The 17,236-nt window shown below is 60.9% G+C and overlaps 1 protein-coding gene across 2 annotated transcripts in view; it reads right to left on the minus strand.

Annotated features, from left to right (window-relative positions):
* The window catches only part of CDH4 (cadherin 4), a 542,698-nt gene extending 526,423 nt beyond the window's left edge, over positions 1-16,275 (minus strand). For both annotated transcript variants that reach the window (XR_006702995.1, XM_045444030.1), the window contains exons 1-2: positions 16,132-16,275; positions 13,553-13,664 (exon numbers count right to left, since the gene is read on the minus strand). Coding sequence is in view for 1 of the 2 variants with exons in the window: in XM_045444030.1 (XP_045299986.1) it covers positions 13,553-13,664; positions 16,132-16,188 (169 nt within the window). In the remaining variant the exon portion in view is untranslated. The remainder of the gene's footprint in view (positions 1-13,552; positions 13,665-16,131) is intronic.
* Positions 16,276-17,236: the final 961 nt, after the last annotated feature.

Genomic DNA, 17,236 nt, shown 5'->3' on the forward strand with positions numbered 1-17,236 from the left:
CAACTGTCAGCGATACGGGCAGGACGCACATGTCTGTGCCACGCTAGACGGCCAGCCTTATCAAAACCCAACTGCATTAATCCTTTCCTTACATCAAAAATCAAATAACTTTCTGGAGAGAGGCTCCAGTCTCACGAAGAGCGGTTCCACTGGGAGACGGTGAGTGGAGATTAACCGCACAATATGGTCGGAAATACATAGATAAGCGCCTGCCTCCCCAGCGCCTGCTGAACACTGGGAACCCGGGACTCTTTCAGAAAGACACACACAAGTGTCCGCAGCCACACGCGGCCTCCCCGTCCCATCTGTCCTCCTCGAGACCGACCAAGAACTCTGGCAATAAACGAGACACCCGTCCGTGGCGCCATTTCCAACAACAGCAGTTTTAACCCGCGTGGCATTTAAGCAAGAAGGAAATAATGTTATTTCAAAACTGATAAGGGAGAAACGCAATGAAACAATTCCTAGATAACCGCGGGGAGGGGATGCCTTCCTGATAAAATACCTTTCAGAGTGAGGGAACAATGTGCTTTTCTGCCTGCACAGAGGGCACACCTCTGTCCTCCTCATCTTGGGAGTCGCCCCTGCTCCCCTGTGCTCACAGGAGGTGATTAATTAGAGCCTCCTTGAAGCGGCAACCTTAGAAAGCCACTGGGGAACTTCATCTGCACGTCACAGGATGCCATCCTCCCAGAATCCTCCTTTTTGAGCCCGACAACGGGGCCTATCTCCGGCAGGCCTGGGCACCCGCTCCAGGGCTCCCAGAGGACAGAGGCCTGGCTTAGAAAGGCCTCTCCTCTCGGTGCCTCTTCCGTAAAGGGAGGAGATGCCACCCGTGACACAATTCCAAGGCCAAGTGTGGCGTCCTGCTTCCAAGTCCCGTGCTCTCAGGCCCCTGCCGCCTTCCGCCCGCCCCCGGCCGTCAGCTCACACAAAGAAACCCAGGAGGGTCGGTCCCACAGTCCCCACCTGCCTCGACCCAAACCCTGGCTTGTCGTTGTGAGACCCCAGCTCCCCTTTACTGTGATGTCTCCACTGGGGAGAGGCACGAGTAAGATCCCCTCACACCGTGACAGAGCCGTCCAGCTCGCATGGCACCTTCGCTCAAGCCCCTGGGGGGGCACGGGGAGTGGACGACCTCCAGGCCGAGGGTGCCGGAAAGTCAAGTCCCTATTTTAGGTTCGCGTGGCCTCACGCACCGGACGAGGGGGACAGGTGAGAGGCACTGATGCAACATCGGGTGAGCAGGGGAGACTTTCAGAATCTACACGCAGGCACGTGAGCCTCTTTGCTGCAGCCCGTTGTTAGGAGACGCCAGAGCCAAGCCCGCGGCCCCGTGCCAGCCCCAAGGGGAATTTAATCCTGCTCACCAAGAAATTAGGAAGGCAGCCCGCTGGCCCCTCCACCACGCTGATTCAGCGCAGCTGGGCGTAAGGACTGTCTTCTGTCACTTAGGAGGAAGGGGTGCCCTTGTCAAGGGGCTCGACTTAATACAGAAGGTGTGCGGGATCCAAAGGGCACGGGGACATTCCCCAGGCCGGCCCTACGCGTTTTCTCTAACTGCTCGGTCACCTGCTCTGCACACTCAAGACTCGCATCCAAGGAAGGCAGGCAGGACGGGAGAGGCGGGCAGACTAACACGAGGAGGCCCTTGTTTTCCAGTCCCCCAATTTATCCCTGTGGAGCTCTAGAAAGCTCCCGAGTCCCTGTGCCCTGGAATTCCTACCTAAAAAGCGGAGACAAGCCCATTCTAGTTTTAGGGGCTGCCACAAAAGGCTGCCACTGTCACCGTGTTTAAAACCCAGAGACTCGTAGGCAATACCACGCTTACGGAATTTTCCAATGCAAATCCCCAGAGCAGGGCCAGCTCAATGACCCACAAACACAGGGCAGGTTTAGCGAGGACTGAACTACCGCAGTAAAAATTCACCTGCAGTTTCCGGGACTAGGAGTCCGGAGCATTTGTTCAACGTTTGAGCCAAAAATACCCGGGAGAAAGACTCCCCCTCTCTGGAGAAGCTTGTACCTGGCTTCTCCATCGCTCAACCACCAAGGAAAACACTTGAAGCTCCCACTACGCTCCCCCCCCCACCCCCATTTTCAAAGGATCCGAGACTTTAAATGGATTTCAAAGGCCCCTGTAATTCTGCCAGCATGACATTTTATGTCTTATAAGGTACTTTTATTAGCCAGGATTGTAGAAAATTGTCGTTTACCAGCCATTAACCTTTCAAGCATGTAACTATTTTTTTCCCCACGTGGAAGTCTAGCTCACACTTCTCTGCAGATCAATCCTGAAGCTGTCCAGCTCCTTTAAGGGAAAAAAAAAAAATCATTGAAAAGCCTCCCTGTTCTGAAGAAAACATTAAGTTCTGTAATTTCACAGACGTCTGATGGCAATTTTATCACCTTCAGCCCTTCCTGGCATTCTGTTTTTTATCTTAAGATATTAAGAGCTGGTTAAGACAAGTGATCTAACCCCTCCTTTGTACTGAGGGAAGGTAGGAAAGAATGACAGGTAGAGGGAAAGGCGTCCAGCTTTACAGAGGGACAACTGGCACCACGGCCACACTCGAGTCAGCCTCTGACCCCGCGGGCGCGTCCCTGCTCCAGCGGCAAATACGACCTGACACGGTCCCTAAACAACCACGGCGAATAACTCACATTCTCACTTGCCTCTCCAGGAGCCCACAGAGCCCGAAGGAAGCCACGCCTCACTGACTGCATCTGAAACACACGCCCTCCGCCAACAGGTCTCTGGCCACACGTGAGAACGTCAAGAAGTCCCCACACAAAACCGTAAAAGCCCACCGGATGGAGCTGCCATCTCACAGAAAAGCTCCCGCCCCGAAGGCCGGCTGCCCGCATCTCGGGGCTCGACGCTCAAGGGGAGCGTCCGAGGTCCTCCGCCGCCGACCGAGACGCCTGGAGAAGACAGGGGCCCGTGGCCCCAGGCGCCCCCCCCCCCCCCCACTCATCGGGAATGAGTCCGCTTCCTGCTGGGGCCTGGACGTGGGCTGCACCCCCCCAGCCTGGGGAAGGGAGAGAAGCAGGGCAGGGGGGATACCGCGGGGCTGAGCAGGGCCAGCTGCACTGGCTGAGGCAGTAGCACCCGTGACCCGGTGACCCGGGGCAGCTCAGCCGCGCCCTCAACAGGCCAGGTCTGCCTCCCGCTCGTTGTACGTCTGCCTGCAGGGCCACCCAGACTCCCCCGCGAGCCCAGGGCTCCCATTCATCTCCTCCCATGGCCAGTGCGACAGAAGGTCACGCAGGTCACAACATGCACCTGGGGTCACACAGCTGCAACGGGGCACTGGGTCTGGACACCCCGAAGCCGAACAGTCCCGGCCCTCCCACCCGGAAAATCCGGGACCGCGGTGATGGTCGGGGCAGGGGGACGGCGTCAGGCGCCAGTGGGGGAGCGTGGACGCAGGACCCCGAAGTGTCATGCGTCAGCAGCCCTTGCTTGGTAAAGGGGGGCTAGTGACGCGCCTGCCTCCCGGGGTCGGTTGCGCAGATGCACGTGGTTGGCCCCGGGGAGGCGCCCAGCACAGAGCCCAGCTCAGAAGAGCCGCGGTCACCACACGAGAACGGCCGTCCCACCGTGATGTGCCGGTGCTCACCGAAGGGGGCTGCACGCGTGGCCCATCCCGTTCACGGCGCTCAGTAATCAAACGCCCACGGGCGTCCCTCCGACGGGCCAGCCCAGGCCCGCTCTCAGTACCTCGCCAAAGAATAAAAAAGAAAGGAAGAAGGGGGTCTTTCTCCCGGAAATCCCCTCCGAGTACAAAGCAGCCCGAGCGTCAGGACCGAGCCACCAAGTGGCTTACCCAGCAGCTCCGGCCACCAGAGGCAAACGCGGCCCCAGGGCCCAGCTGGGGCGCGACTTGGGGACCCCAGGCATCCTGCGTCCTCCCCTGGCGGGAACAGGCTGCCCACCCAGACCCTGGAGGAGTCAGGACGGACGGGCTGTGGGACCTGCGGCAGCAGACTCCCCGCGAGGTACCCGGGGCTCCCCGGCAACCGCTCAGGGTACCCTGCAACCATCCCCAGGGACACGGAGGCTGCCCCCAACGCAGCTGCAAAGGAGCAATGGCAACAGGGGCTGGGCCCTTGCAAACCGCCGAGCGGCTGCTCCAGGGCAAGCCGGCTCCCTCTGCTTTCAGAGGCACCGAGCTCGGAACACGAGGAACTCGGAGACGGAACGCACGCCTTTTTGCACCGGCTCGGCAAAGCAGCCCTGGGGGGAGGAGAGGCTCCTTGTACCCATGCCTCCCTGCCCGAGAGCAGGGGGAGCGAGCGGAGACGTGCGCCATTCCCAAATGCGCACCTGGAGAGTAACACGATATTTACGACGCGTCTACGCAATATCACCTGAGCTATCACCCTTGTTAAGATGGCATCTGACAAGGAAAGATAACGGGAGGAGAGCCAATGTCCCATATACATTTTAATTCCGATGGAACCCTCTGTGTCACGCTCTGGAACACAGAATGCTGTGTCACCGTGCTGAGGGGCCTCATCTGCCGTCCTGGAGACACGGATGCTCACGGCCTTGTTCCAACCACCCCACCCCCCGAGGCACGCCTTCTGATGCGGGCTACCCCCCCCCCCACACACACACACACCCTCAGGGAGAACACGGTTCCTCACGAGGGATGCTGACCCCTGGGGTCCTGAACCCTCTAGACCCAAGGCCCTCAGGCTTTAATGAACATCAGCTTCCCCACGAGACACATCAAACAGGCAGAGGCCCAGGCCGCATCCCCAGGATTTCTGATGCGGTAGGTGTGGCAGTGTCCCAGGGCACCTGTAACAAATGATCACCAACTTGGTGGCTTCAAGTGACAAAAATTTATTCTCTCGGAGTTCTAGAAGCTAGAGTCCAAAGTCAAGGTGTGGGAAGGGTCCTTCCTGCCTCCCCTCCTGTGGCTTCTCCCCTGTGTCTCCTCTTCTAAGGACGCCTGTCACTGGATATAGCCCCCCTCCCCCCGGATCATCCAGGATAATCTCATCTCAAGATCCTTACTTAATTATACCTGCGAGAGCCTTTCTCCAAGCAAAATCAGCCGCAGGTTCCAGGGAGATGTAGCTTGTGGGCCCCCACCATTCAACCCAGGCCGGAGGGTCTGGGAGGGGACCCGGGGCCTGCCAGGTTTCACAAGTGCCCCCCAGGCAGGTGGTTCCTCGGCCACAGGTGGACGTGCTAGGTCTCTGCTCTCCAGGTAAGGAAACTGAGGCCCAGGGAAGGGAGGGCACCCCGGCTCAGCCCCCCTCCCAAGAATGCCCCTGACTCTGAGCCTGCACTCTTCTATGAGCCCTGGTATAAGCAGGAGCCCGGGGCCACGTGTTCAGCAAACAAGGGGTCCCCCCTCGGCTTTCCAGGCAGGTCAGTGTCAACCGTGGTCAAACTCACACTTGGGTGGAAAAACCAAAGACAAAAACCCGACTTTCTTCCGAGTCAGGTGCACAGGCACACGCAGGTGGTCCTGAGGGAAGGCCCAGAAGGAAAGCCTCTCTCCGTCTGGTTCGGAGACAGAGAGAGAAGGATCCTTCCCGGCAGACACAGGTCTGCACACGCCCCACCCCGGGGCTGGAACTCCACTGAACTGTATCCGGACCAGGCCAGGAACGCCTCCCTCCACACCTGTGGCTCCGTCTGGTCCCCTCCCATCCTCCGGGAGGACCGTCCTCCTAGAGACAAGGCGGGGACTGGCACTCTCCCGCCCGTGGATGTTTATCTGTCACTGAAGGCTTACCTTAATCCTTCCCAAATCCCCACACACTGTCAGCGAGAAAACAGTGAAACCAAACAAGACAACGTTGGCAGCAGCCCGACCGGAAGCTGCTCTGGGCTTGGGAGCCTCTGCTTACCCTTCACACCCTCGAGTGGCAAATCACATCTCAGGACCCACGAGGAAGCTGCCAAACAGGGTCCCAACTACGGACACAGCTACGGCAGGTGGGGGCCCCTGCCAAGAGGCAGGACTGGATGAGGGCTGCGTGGGGCGTCCAAGAGCCGGACCTCTTCACCCTGCCGCGTACCGGGTTTCCTCGGTCACCCTGGGCCCCCGCTTCCCCCGCGGTGAACTGGCGGTGTCCACGTGAACTGCTGAGGACCCCTGGAACCGCACGAAGGGACGTGAGGAGGGGATACACGTGGGAGCAGGAAACGACCGTGTGTCCCTCCTTCATAACGCCTGCGGGAGGCCCCAGGGATGCCTGGAGTGTCGCCTCACATGCACACGGGCCTGCGCAGAAGCAACCTGGGGATGATTATGGATCTCGGGTCATTTTCCGGGTGAACCCAAAGCCGTCACAAGGGTCCTCCTAAGCGGAGGCGGGAGGCAGCCAGGTCAGAGGTGGTGACGGGAGCACAGGAGAAGGTACGGGCAGAGGTACCAGGGTGGCCGTGAGGTCAGAGCCTCCAGAAGGAATCAGCCCTGCGCAACCGCCCCCCTGCAGACTGAAGCCCAGAGGAACGGCCCCTGTTGGAGTTCTGGTGTCCAGAACAGCGAGAAGATAAATTTGTGTCCGTTAAGCCACCAAATATGCGGATCACTGGGCTACACTAAACTAACACGGTCCACGACCTAAGTGGACTCCTCCCTGGAAAAGTCGTGCGGGGGGTGGAAAGTCACAGAGACCCCTGCACAGAACCTGGTGGGCCGGGGCGTGACCTACCAACACCCTGAGCCGGCAGGTGTCTCGAGGACATTAAGTGAGAGGGCAGGTTAGCACGCGGGGGGAACACCGGGTTGAGGATAATCAACTAGGTTTGCTTTGTTTTGTCTTCTTCCCTGTAAGAATGGAAGTCAGGGAGCCAACCTGAAACAGTGCCAGAGGCCACCAGGAGAGGGCAGCCTAGAGCGCGGGCAAAAAGTCACCCAAATTCTGAGCCTTCTGACAAAAGGAAAGGATTTCACCACCCCCGCTGGCAACAGGCCAGGCCCCCCTCTGAGGACGAAAACTCAGAGGCAAGTGCCCTGAGGTTTCACAAGAACACACGCGGGAGAACTTTGGACTCTCGACGCAAGGAAACTCACATTAGGGTATTTTTTTTTTTTTTTATGGTGAAATCCATTTTAAGTAAAGGTTGTTCCTTCAGAAAGTCAGAATAATCAGGACGTTCTCTGGAAAGACGAATGCTTGCTTGTTCACTTGTTCTCAAGTTCTCAAGTGATGATTAGTTCCGGCATCTACTTCAGTATGCTGCAAAGAAAGGTGGGGGAGGAGGAGGAGAGGGGGGAGGGGAAGGGGGAGAGGAGGAGGAGAGGGGGGAGAGAGGGAAAAGGAGAGAGGGGAGGGGAAGGGGGAGAGAAGAGAAGAGGTGAGGGGGAGGTGAGGGAGAGAGACGGGAAGGGGATGGGATGGGGGAGGGGGGGAGGGGAGGGGATAGGCCTGGAAACCTAAAATGGGAGGCCCCTGCAAACACCTGGGACCCCAGACCCAGGGTAGAAAGGACCACAGCAGATGGAAGGCACACACATCCGGCCAGGAGAAAGTGCCAGAAACCTCCTTCAAGCCATGGTCTGTGGCCCCCCTGGCGGTCCACGACCGTAGGCCTCCTCACTGTCCCCAGGGCCCGGGTCACCCATGTCCAGCTTGCAGGCTGCAGGCCTCGCCTGGGGGGTCTCTCCCGGCCTCCCCCAGCGCTGGCGGGGCTCAGAGCCCCCTGAGCACATGCCCTGGGCCGTCTGCTACGTGCCCAGAACTGAAGACTCCTGTTGGCCTCACGGAACCCTGGCTCTGCTGATCCTGGGGCCGGTTCTGCAAACCCAAGGTGTCCACAGAGTTTGGACCCACTTCAGATGAGCCCTCACACATCAGTGACGCCCGTCCAGCACCTCCTGATACACTGGGCTTCTGTTTGTTGCAAACGTCCAAAACAGGAAACAATTAGCACGTCTGAATGCTTGATAATTACTAATTTTCTGACGGTGCCCGGAACATCTGGGCTATCCTATGTGCACGTGACCTTAGCGCTCCGGAACCATCTTTGCGCACGGTACGTGAGAGATGTAAATGAGCTACAAGCATGGGTCTGGACAGACAGGGAAGGCACAGCGGATCAGCGCATTCTAGCCAGGCTCCCGACTTGGGTCATTGGCTTCTGATCCACGAAACGGGACCAGTGCTACTCATGGGCAGAGCTTTCGCGAGGATCACAAGGGCGGTGTCCGCGGAGGCTGGCAGGCAGCGTGGCCCGAACTCCGCGTTGTTACGGGACAATCACACAAGGCCTCCCGTTTCCTCATCTCGAGAGGCCGCTAGAATACGCGGTTCTGAACCGCAAAACCTTCACCTTTAAGCCACAGCTTCCACGAGTGCATCATCCTCACGTCTAACTGGCGTGTGAGCTCTCGGCACTGAGGGTTTTGATTTGGTGACAGGTGATTATACACATGGGGCAGAAGTCAGAAGACGGAAACTCCTGACACACTGCCTCAGGGACCCGGTGCGCAGCACCCAGTCGGGCCACGAGGGCCGCGCCCACGGGGGTGGAGCTCACAGTCGGGGCGCGGTCCTGCTCTGCGCCCACTCACCTCCACCTAGTGGAGACCAAGGTTCCCCAGAGCCGGTCGATATTGCGGACAGAGACGAAGTCCCAATGCCCGCTCTCCTGGATGAGGACGGCTAAGAGAGCCCACGGAGACTGTGCACTCCACGATGGGAGGGGCAGACACGTAAGGACTCACCCACATCCTGGCCACGGACTCGAACGTGGTGCCCGTTCATTTCATCTGCCCAGCAAATACTTACTGAGTGCCCACGGCACGCTCTCGGCTAGGCATGGGTACTAGCCAGGCCGCTAAAGAGAGACGGAAATCAGGGCCCAAGGAACAAAAACTGAGAAGGACCCCAAAACCTGGGCACAAGTCAGAGGATGAAATGTACTCCAAGCTTCCAGAGACAAGGACAGGCACTAGCTAGGGTGCACTGTTTCCCTAAATCAGGAACTGCGTTGGGTCACGTACGGCAAGAAACTCAACTGCGGTGTGTTAGCCTCATTCTTCTCATCTCTTGGGGGACAACGAGCCCACGGATTATCTGGATGCCCTTCAAGGACGCCACCTAGGATCCAGTTCCCGCTGTACCGTCCTCACAGTCACAAGATGGTTGCTCTGCCTCAGACATCGCATCTGTCTTCCAGGCAGGAGAAGGAGGTAAAAAGCAAAAGGCAGAAGGCGTGGCCAGCCGAATCTGTTCCTCTTTACCAGGAAGAAAAGCGAACAGAGCCACACAAAACACCCTTCCCAGAAGCGTCATCTAAGAGCATACCCTAATGCGGCCCCACGGCTTGAACCGCCACCTTGGTGTGAGGGCGTCCACCTGCCGTGTGAACATCTTAAACAGGACTCCGCGTACGCCAGGCGGGTCGGTACAGAAGGGGTGTCGCCGAGGAAGAGGGCGAGGTGGTGCTGGCCGGGCAGCCGCTCCTGCCACTTCGAAGCGCACGTGGCCGGGAGTCACCAGCGCCATTTACCCGCTCGCTCACGGCAGCTCCCGCTCCCCCGCGACTTAACCAGGGCACCCCAGACGTGCCAGGGCGTCGGCGCTCTCGGGCTCCTTTGTCACTTCTTCATCCGAGACGAAAGCCCGCACGCGGCCCGCACACACGCCGGGCACGAAGCCGGGGGCTGGGTAGGCGGGAGGGCTCGCTTACCTTCTCGCGCGCGCCTGGGGCTGCCTTCTGCCCGGCAGGAGCGACCTGTCCACACGGAGGGGGCAGGGCGGCTATTTTCCACGTCCTCGTCCAGAGGACATAAGGGTACTCGTGGCCGCGCCGATCACATCGTGGCAAATGCTCGCTTGCTGACCGCAAACGCCTGCACTCGGACGGTCTGGGACCGTCCCGCCCTCTCCCGCCTGGTACGCAAAGGAGTCGCTCATCCCACGACGCGGCATTTAGGGCGCCGGCAGCGGATGTCGCTGCTTGTCTCCCTGCGTCCACCCCTCCCTTCCTCCTTCGGAAAACAGAATCCCACTCGCTCCGAGGACACGGCTCTACCAGGTGGGGGATCGTAACAGCGCTAACCCAGATACGGCGACACAGCCCTCTCCTTCCCAGCGTCCCCACCCCTCGCGGCTGGGAGCGGCGGGTGACCAAGCTCCAGCCGACCAGGACAGCGAGCCACCTGACAAAGTGCTTGCTTTCCCGGTACAGGGAAGGGATGCGGACGGTGCTACCCCCTCCTCGCTTCATCCTGCTCCAAACTCATGTGCGATGCCCGGAGCCGCAGCAGCCAGTTTACAACGATGAGGCAATAAACCGAACTGACAAAGTAAAGACGGCAGGGTTAAACCAGGCAAGTGATGATGCCGCTGATAAGCTGCCGCCCCAGCCCTCGACCATCTCTCTCCTCCTTCTGAACATCCTGAAATGATCTAAAATAGTAAACTGGAGTGACAGGCTGCGGTCCTCATGAAATTTCCGGTTTAGGTAAGAGGGCTGACCGAGCAGAGAACGGAAGTCCTCCGATGAGGGTGCAGAGTGTGGCCCGGGGTGCACACACGGCCCCACGCTCACGCAGGAGGGGAACACAACAGCTCATCATCGAAGCAGACTCCTTTTCCGTGTCACTTGAGCCCGCTTCCCTAGGTAAGGCCCAGACCCCTCCGAACATTTCTACTCACACGCCGCCGCCTCTTTTCCAGCACCCGGAGGAGACAGGACCCGTGCGTCGTGGGTCCCCGCCACACATCCTGTCACCCTCCCATCCTCGGGCGGAGCCGCTCTGGGTTTTCCAGAACTCTGCCCGCCACAACAGAGCAATGCAGGTCACCGCCTCAGCTGCGGCCTCCTCAGCAGGGCTGACCGTTAATTATTAACAAAGCAGAGAAAAAGACACCGGCTCGGCAACCGGCCCCCGCTCAACCAGGGCTCCCAGAACGTTCCATGTGGGCCCAGGGAGAAACCGCTTAACCAACCTACTGTGGGTATTACCATGCACCGGTGATGGCGGCCGTAGTGAACTACCTTGAAAACAAAACCACAGCTAAGAGTCCATGTGGCCACACACACGTGCTTGCCGGAAAAAGCAGACACAGGAGACAGAACTCGGAGGGGATCTAGGAATCTAGGAACCAGCCAGGGCGGGGCACTCGTCCCACAGCACGTTCTGCTGGTCCAAAGGTCCACAGTACCATAGTATTTGCTCTCCTATGGGGGAAAGCTATTTTAAGCCTAATTAGCATGAAATTTTTAGAACGGAAATGCTTTTCATTTAGACATCAAACAAAATGCCACGACATTTCTTCCATCCACTTATCATAAATAAGTTAATTACCATGTAACAAATCGCTCCTTCTGGAATCTGGAGGTTCGGGGCTGCTGGTAAGCTGACTCAGGCAGAGAAGGAGCCACCGAGCAGTCGTTAATGGCTTACGGCGTGCTTACAATAAAATGGGGACGCCGCGAAGCTTTGCTCGTCAAATGAAGGTTACGCTCTCTCCGTTGGAGTAACTCAATTATAAGGAGTCATTATCAGCTTAACCTGATTCCTACCAGAATAACAGAAGTGTTGTGTCATTATCTTATCTTGGACCCACACATCTTCACTGCAGTCTTGTCACTTGCAAAGTTTGTACACAGAGACATTTTCATCTGTCCTGGTTGGAATGTACGTCAGCGTTGGCTTTTGCTTCCGTATCTGCAACAATTATTTCTGAGACAGAAAACATCTCTCTGTCCTTGAGAACGGCGTGGTGGAGGGGGACGGAGGCAGGTGCAGGAGAAGCAGCGGGGCTCCAGCCTACCCCAGAGGAGGGGAGGAGCAGGCCCCAGTGACTGGGACACAGCTCCCCTCAAGCTGGGCTGCGCTGGGCCACATCTCAGGTACAAGTAAGGGCCCAGAAAATGAGTCCCGCGTCCACAAAGTCTGTCTGCTGGCCCCAGTTCGCCTACCGTGGTGGGCTCTTCACCCCGCGCTGGGTAAAAACCACCTGGGCTCACGGGCCAGGTCAACATTCAGCCAGCGATCGTGACTTCCCCACCACGCGGGCCAAGAGCGGAGGGGCCAGCTCTCCACCGGGGGGGGGGGGGGGGGAGACCAGACGCCTGTTAGAGGTCTGAGATTCTGCCATGCCCTTCTGCGGTAGGTAGTACTTACTACGAAAACAGAGGCCTTCTTTCTGAAATTCCTGGGTCAAAGTGAAACTCCAAGATCCCATCAGGTGTGGCTCCTTGCCCAGAGAGGCACAAGAAGCCAGGCACAAGAAGATCAGCACACGGGGGCACCACAGCGTCCCTGTTGTGTGCAACAGTACAATGCACTGAGAGTAGAAGAATGTTCCAGGCCCTCCTGAGGGCACACAGGGATGCTCGGGAGACCAATCCATCCTGAAAGAGGGTCTACCCTCTCGAATTCTGAAATGACACGCACAGCACATTCACAGAGCATCTCCTAAGGCTCTCACCACATATGCCTACTCATGCAACACGCCCATTCTGCTTCCGGGCAACTGCCGCGGATTTTTGGGGGCAGGGAGGGTGGGTAATCCATGAAAAGGCTCCACAGATGATGCCCTTAGCAGGTCAACGCAGATGACAACAAACAGGTGAGGGAAGCTGCACTCAGCCCCAAATAAAAATCCCGTTCACGTAACCGAGAACAAACAAGATAAGTGACCGAGCTCTGTCCCCGAGGAAGAGAATCCGAAAAACCCCCACCACCGCCCCCCTAAGGAGCTGCTGTCAGCTCTTGAGAATCTGAGATTCCCTGAAACCCAAAGCTGGGGAGAAAGTCAGCGCTATGAGGATTATTTAGTCGTGAGTGCTGAAATTTAGCTCTGAAGCCTTATCCAAAGTTTGCTCCCTCCGTCACTCCGAAACTGGCTAAAAGCTGCTGCTTCTGGGAAGGCGCTCAGCCACGGTGTTCGCGGTAGGACTTGGAAACCTCACAAGGAAGGCCTGATTGATCTCCCCTCCCATACACATGGGAAGTTTAATTAGTTTGTCTCGAAAGGGAAACGGATCAACATACAGAATGATCTCCTGTCTCTTGACTTTTGAAGCTGCCTCTGACGTTCCCATCACAAACGTGGATATAATCCTACAATTACGATAAAGCTAATTGGTAGTTCCCTCCTGCATGTGTGTTTTCGTGTTATCAGTGGGGTAGTAATGAAAATGAATACCACATTTGTGAACAGAACGTCTGTGGGTTTATTTACCGCATTTCCAACAACATCGTCTGCTTTATCATGCATTTCAAAGCAGGGATAATTTAAGAATCCAGAATTTCATACATAAAAATACTTAGCAAGAAAGTCTCTCTCTCTGCACATTATTTGGGTGACGTTACATCCGAATTCCAATTTGTTGCCCAGGAAATGATTCACCTCACTCAAAAATGACAGGCATTCTGAATCATTCACCTGGGATGCAAAATGCCTTTGAGGTCCACGGAGGGACACCTCATTGACCTCACAACCATCATTTGGCAGACAGCCTGCCTCAAAGACGGCCCCGACCCGCCTTTTCCATGGAAAGGTCTCCCCAGTCCAGAACACAGTGTGCGATTTCTTCCCACCCCCCACGCCCCCCTACCTTTGAGAAGCTTCTCTCCTTCCAGAATATTCTCCGAGATTAGTGCCGTGTAGTCTTCTTCGGAGAATCCAGCCTTGCAGGTCTCCCGGGCTGTAAGATCCCCATCATGGGCCTGAGAACAGAAAGAAAAGAGGTCGGGACAAATGTGAAGTTGGCAGAAATTTAATCCAACCCCTTGTTTCTCAGTGGCTGCCGCAGGCAGGGTCTGGCCTCTGGCTATGACAGAACCACCTGAGCCACAGCCTTCCCCCCAAGCTCCCCTGCTTCCGTGCTCTCAGGGACTCACCTGGTCCAACAGCACCCTCCTGGGGGGATTCCATCCCAGACCCCACGGAAGCCCGGAACCCCGTATAAACTCGGTATAAACCGCTTTTTCCTCGACACACACCCCCCGGTGGAGCGCGGTTTATAAACCGGGCACAGTGAGCACTTGTGACGTGTCCTGTGATTGTGGTCTCTCACCGGGGCACCTTCTTGTCCTGGGCTCACCCGCCTCGTACCCAGGTGACGGGAGGAGATGCCCTGCGCCATGGGATGGACGTCACGTGAAGGACGCGGCACGTGACGCAGCGCCAGGCTGCACCTGACCTTCTGACCTCGAGTCAAGGGGAGGGTCCTCTGCTTCTCGCGCGGAAGCGGCGGGAGCCCAGCGCGGGTGTGGGGGTAACTGCTGGATTGGCCTGGGCACGGGGGTGCAGGCGGGGAGGAGGGCCAGCGGATGGCAGGGCTGAGGGCCTCGGAGGGCCTCTCTGTCCCCGCAGAAAGCAACGTCTGAGGAGTGTCCGAAGACAGCGGAGGAAGCCACAGAGAGGAGGGAGGTGCAGCCAGCCGAGGCGCTCTCGGCCACCGCCCCTCGGGGCCCCAGAGCTGGGCTTCTGTCTTCTCTGTGGGTCCCCAGGGAGGGAGGCGGCGGCAGAGCAAGAGAGGAGGTCCTCCCAGAGGCGGCTCAGCGCTGGGCAAGGAGGGAGGCTCCCGGCGACGCGGCTCCACCCTCCAGCCCTGGCACCTCCACTGGGCTGGACACTTGTCCGCCCGTGGAGTCCCCATCTCTGGCCCAAACGGGCGAGACAGCTGCCCTGACTGACCTGAAAGGGTGGGTGTCCTCGGGTCTTGCCCAGCGGGAGGGGCTGGGGGGCGGGCGGGGAGCCCCCCCAGCCAGGCTGCGGGGGACAGCAGCTACAGGTCAGCCTCGAGCGGAGGGGAACCGTCGAAGAGACGGCGCGCGCGGCAGGACGCTGGGCCGAGACGTCGGAGCGCAGCGGCCCCTCTCCCCCGGCCAGCGCTCGCCGGCAGCAGGGGCGCAGCCCGCGGTCGTGGCTTCGCGGGGCCGCCGAGCGGAACGCGCCTCCCGCCGCGGCGCCCGCTCCAGCCCCGCGCGCCGCCGCCGCCCGCCCGCCGGGCCCCAGCACCGCGCCGCCGGCCCGGACGCGGACGCCCTCCCCACAAAGCGCCAAGGGGAGAGCGAGGGGCGCGGGCTCGTTCCTTGGGAAAGCTCCAAGCCGCGGCTCCGCTCCTCGGGAACCGAGCTCCACAGAGAACCGGAACCCCGGGGGCGAACTCGCCCGGGAAAGTTTCGCCCCGCCCGGGCGAGTGGCGAGCGCAGCCGGAGCGCCCCGCAGCCTCCGAGCGGGCCTGGGGGCGCCGCACTTGTTTATTTCGGAGGCTGCAACCGCGCTGCCCGGAGGAGCAGCGAGGCCGATCGGCCACGAGAGGGGGTTCCTGCAACTCCCGCGGCCCCGCCGCCTCCCCAGGGGCGCCACCCGGCGCAGCCCCGCACGCCGCCCCCGGGGCCTGCACCCGCCGCGCACAGCCGGTCTGGGGGCCGAGCTCGCGGACTCGGAGGGAAGGAGGCGGGCGCCCGGACCGCGCTCCCGGGCACGCTCACCCCGCGCCCGCCTGACTTCCCGGCCCCGCTCCGAGCGGCGAGGGCCCCGCCGGACACCGGCTCCAGCCGCGCCTGGGGGACTCCGCGGCGAAGGTGCCCCGCGGTCCACGTCCGCCGCCCACCCGCAGCCGCGGTCTGGGTCAGCACCCGGAAGCCCAGCACGGAGGAGGCGCCGCGCCGCGAGACCCCGGCCCCCGGCACGGGGCGGCGAGACCGGGTGTCCCCAGCACCCTGGTTCTTCGCCTGCTGCCGCCGGCTCCCCCGCCCGCAGTCCCGGCCCGGGCTGGGCTCGCCAACTCCGGAGGCGCGCGGCTCCCGGGCGATGGAGGGCGCGCCGGCTCCGCCAGCGGGCAGCCTGCCCAGGCGCGGGAGAGCCGAGCTCCGAGCGGCGGCCGCGGACCTGGGGCGGCCGAGGGATGCTTGGCGGGTCCCGCTTCGGGCAGAGCTCTCTGGGCCCTCCACCCACCCGCACCGCACCCCGCTCTGCACCACGGCTCGCCTCTGCCCCGGCGGCTCCCCGCTCCTGCCGACCGCGGGCGGCTTCGCGGAGCGCGGGAGCCTCTGGATGCAGCGGTGCGCGCGGCGGGGGCGCCCGGGAGAGCCCCTCCGGGCGAGTGCGCGCCCCGCCGGCTCCGGGGGCGGCCCCGCGGTGCCCGGGGCTTCCGAGCGGCCGGGACGCCAGGCGGCAACTTACCCGGAGCGCGCCGGAGAGCGAGAGCAGCACGAGGAGCACGCCGGAGCCCGCGGTCATCTTCCCGCCGCGCCGCGCCCCGGCGCCCGCCCGGAGCCCGGCGCCCGCAGCCCGCTCCCGGCCGCCGCCGCCGCTGCCGCCGCCGCTGCCGCCGCCCCGATCGCGCAGCTCCGATGGCCGCCGCCGCCGCCGCCGCCGCCGCTCGATCGGGCCCCGCGCCTCCAGCCCGGCCGCGCCGCCGCGATCGCCGCCCGGCTCCGGGAGCCAGGCCAAGTCGGCCGGCGGCGCGCTCCCTCGGGCCGGTGCGTCCGCCGGCCTCGCAGCCGCCCGCGCCTCTGTTCCGCGCGCTCCGAACTGCAGGTGAAGCCGCGCGGCCGCCCCGCCGAGGCCCCGCCCCGAGCCCGGCCCCTGCGCTCGCTCGGCCTGACGCGGGCCTTAAAGGCGCCGCGCCCCCCGCGCCGCGCCCGCGCCCGGCGCCTCCTCCCCGCGCCCCCGCCCCCCACGGCGGGGCGTCCGAGCCCGGGTCGGGGGAGGGGAGGAGGGCGGGGACCTGAGGACTGAAGGAGGCACAGAGTCTCCCCTCGCCCCACCCCCACATACCCTGGGCGCCCCCTCTGGATGGGGAGCCCCTGCTGCTCAGGCCAACTTCCTGCCCGGCCCACGGTGGGAGGGCGCTCCCCTTCTGTTCTCCACGGTTTAGGGTGTCTTCGCACCGACTCCCGCGGCCCGGGCCCCACCTCACGAGGGACCTTGCACCCACGCTCGGCGGGCAGGAGTCAGCCCCGAGAGACCAGGCGGGCCGTAGCGAGGGCGCAGCGCGGACGGGCTGTGGTTCCGCCTGCAGGCTGTGCTGACCCTCCAGCGCAGTGCAGAGCCCTGGCCGCGCTGCGCCCCTAAGGACTGGGGACGGGACTGATTCCTGGTCGTGCATCAAAACACACTGCTAGGCCTGAGAATCCGGGAAAGAAATGAGAGGCCCCGGGAAAGAAAAGGAAGAAATTTTCCGACAGGAGAGCTGTGTCAGGAATGTCCGCGCCGCCTGTCCAGGCCGGCTGCGTTTGCTCTGCTTGGGTGATGTGCGAACCGGGGGGGACACTTGTTTCAGGGA

The sequence above is a fragment of the Leopardus geoffroyi genome, chromosome A3, assembly GCF_018350155.1.
Source record: "Leopardus geoffroyi isolate Oge1 chromosome A3, O.geoffroyi_Oge1_pat1.0, whole genome shotgun sequence".
Lineage (NCBI taxonomy): Eukaryota > Metazoa > Chordata > Mammalia > Carnivora > Felidae > Leopardus > Leopardus geoffroyi.